This window comes from Salvia hispanica, chromosome 1 (genome assembly GCF_023119035.1).
Source record: "Salvia hispanica cultivar TCC Black 2014 chromosome 1, UniMelb_Shisp_WGS_1.0, whole genome shotgun sequence".
Classification (NCBI taxonomy): domain Eukaryota; kingdom Viridiplantae; phylum Streptophyta; class Magnoliopsida; order Lamiales; family Lamiaceae; genus Salvia; species Salvia hispanica.
The window spans coordinates 24,169,196-24,171,289 of NC_062965.1; the positions used below are offsets into that span (position 1 = coordinate 24,169,196).

The window sequence follows — 2,094 nt, forward strand, 5'->3', positions numbered from 1 at the left end:
TGTAAGAATTTTTCGTGTTTTGGGTACTTGAAACTCGTATTTAGATACCTGATTAATACCCGTTAATAAATTTGTAAAAATTATTTTTATCTAGGACAGAAAGATAGAACATTATATTATTTATATTCTTTCGTGTTAATTTATCATCTATTCAATATACAATTGTGTTCTCTCCGTTTTATTTACAATTTTATAAACTAATGTTAAAATGTTTATCCTAATCTTTTTGGAGTTTGGACTTATGCCAATTATTTTCCTTTCATACATACAGTATAAGGTTGGGTAATTGGATATGCAATTTGCTAAGTGAGATTGGATTGACTCCGGCTGGGAGTTGAGAGTTGAGTAAAAGCTCATTTCAAGCCCAAATATGAACCTACATACAAGGTGTAAAGGCCCATTTTACAATTCAAGAAATGGGAGATTATTTTATACTCCAACCGTCCCTGATTAAGAGTCACGCTTTTCTATTTCAATCCATCACCAATTAAGAGTCATTCCCTGATTAAGAGTCACACTTTTCTATTTCAATCCATCACCAATTAAGAGTCATACTTCATTTTATTGTAGGTCTCACATTCCACTAACTCAATTCACTCACATTTTATTATAAAATAATATAAAAAATAGGTCTCACGTTCCACTAACTTTTTCAATCAACTTTTCTTTACCTTTCGTAAAATTCGTGTTCAAAGTGTGACTCTTAATCCGGAACGGAGGGAGTAATGTATAATGAATTTAAAAAGAAAAAAAAATTGATGAGTAAAGAGCCGCTCAGCTGGCGCTCTGCTGGCGTTTAGCTATATATTCTCTCTCCACGCGACTACAACTCCAACCCCAATAGTCCTTTTACTCCATATAGTCCCCGACTCCCCTAGCGTTTATGTATAACATTTTGCTCCTAGCGTGATCGCACTCTCTCTATATACATACATATCCACCGGCAAGGCACTGCAAGTCAACTCCTCTTCCGCCTCCCATCACACTTCTCCAAAGCAACCGGCCCGGCCCGACCCTTCTCATTCATCATAAACGGTGATGGGCAGCCACATGAGCCGATTCGGGCCTGAAACTCCGGCCTCTAACATGACCTCCCACGCCGACCTCATGGCCCAAGAATTCGTCACGGCATTCCGTGATCTGCAGAAGGACGCTGCGAATCATGAAAAGCTGGCCTCTTTTGTCCGTAGACACTATGTGAACAGGATCATCGGGCCCGAGTTCGCCTCAGCACTCACAAACAAGCCAGGTAATGATCCTTTGATCGTTCACAACTTCTTCCATGATTTATCCTCCCATTATAAGGAGCATTTGGTCATGCTGACGGCACTCAAATCCATGGATGAGAGCTTAGTCAAGCGCATCGATTCCATGGATGTCTCTAAGAAAGTGTCGACTGTTTTCTTCACGCTAGCTGCCATGTTCTTCGCGGCTACGGCTGCGATTGCTGCTGCAAACGCCAACCCCAAGAGGGAAGCGGCCGGGCCGGGATCTGGGCCAGCAAAGAATGGGCCCGCATTGGCAGGGCCAGCTGTGGCAGCGGCAGCAGCAGCGGCCTCCATTCTGTTTGGTGCAGTCGGGAAATGGATCCGTTCACTTCTTAACAAGCGGGAAACTGCAGCAAGGAAACACAAGGAGATAACTACGTTTATGATTATTGGCGCCAAATTCGGGATGGGAGATCTTAGCGCCATCCACGCCGTGGCTCGGAGGTTGGAGTTCGAGAACAAATCTCTGTCGGAAACGGTTGATGATGGGAACGACAAAGTGGCCGCTGTGAAACATGGCTTTGAAGAATTGGTAGCGAAAGTTGAAGCATATAGTGATAGGATGAAGTGGGCTAAAGATGGTGTGCTTCAGACTATTATCAAACACTTGAGTTAAACCTTCTTAAATACAGATATGTAATGATATTATTTCGCTTTCATACTAGTAGTATATAAAAGTTGGTCTTTGACTCTTTGGTATGCAATTTGCTGTAGAAAATAAGTGAGTTGGGCTTTGGGAGTGAGATGGATAGGATTGACTCAGTCTGGGAGTTGGATAAAAGCCCATTTAAAGGCCCATTTGACAATTTAAACAAAGATCTACCGT

The 2,094-nt window shown here is 42.1% G+C and overlaps 1 protein-coding gene across 1 annotated transcript; it reads left to right on the plus strand.

Annotated features, from left to right (window-relative positions):
• The first annotated feature begins 1,038 nt into the window (after positions 1-1,038).
• Positions 1,039-1,884, plus strand: LOC125191347 (UPF0496 protein 1-like). The gene has a single exon (XM_048088892.1). It carries the CDS (start codon positions 1,039-1,041, stop codon positions 1,882-1,884), a length of 846 nt encoding a protein of 281 aa, XP_047944849.1.
• The last annotated feature ends 210 nt before the right edge of the window (positions 1,885-2,094 follow it).

Bases quoted from the DNA above. Each gene is read 5' to 3' on its own strand.
- LOC125191347 (XM_048088892.1), top strand. From the start codon at position 1,039: ATGGGCAGCCACATGAGCCGATTCGGGCCTGAAACTCCGGCCTCTAAC.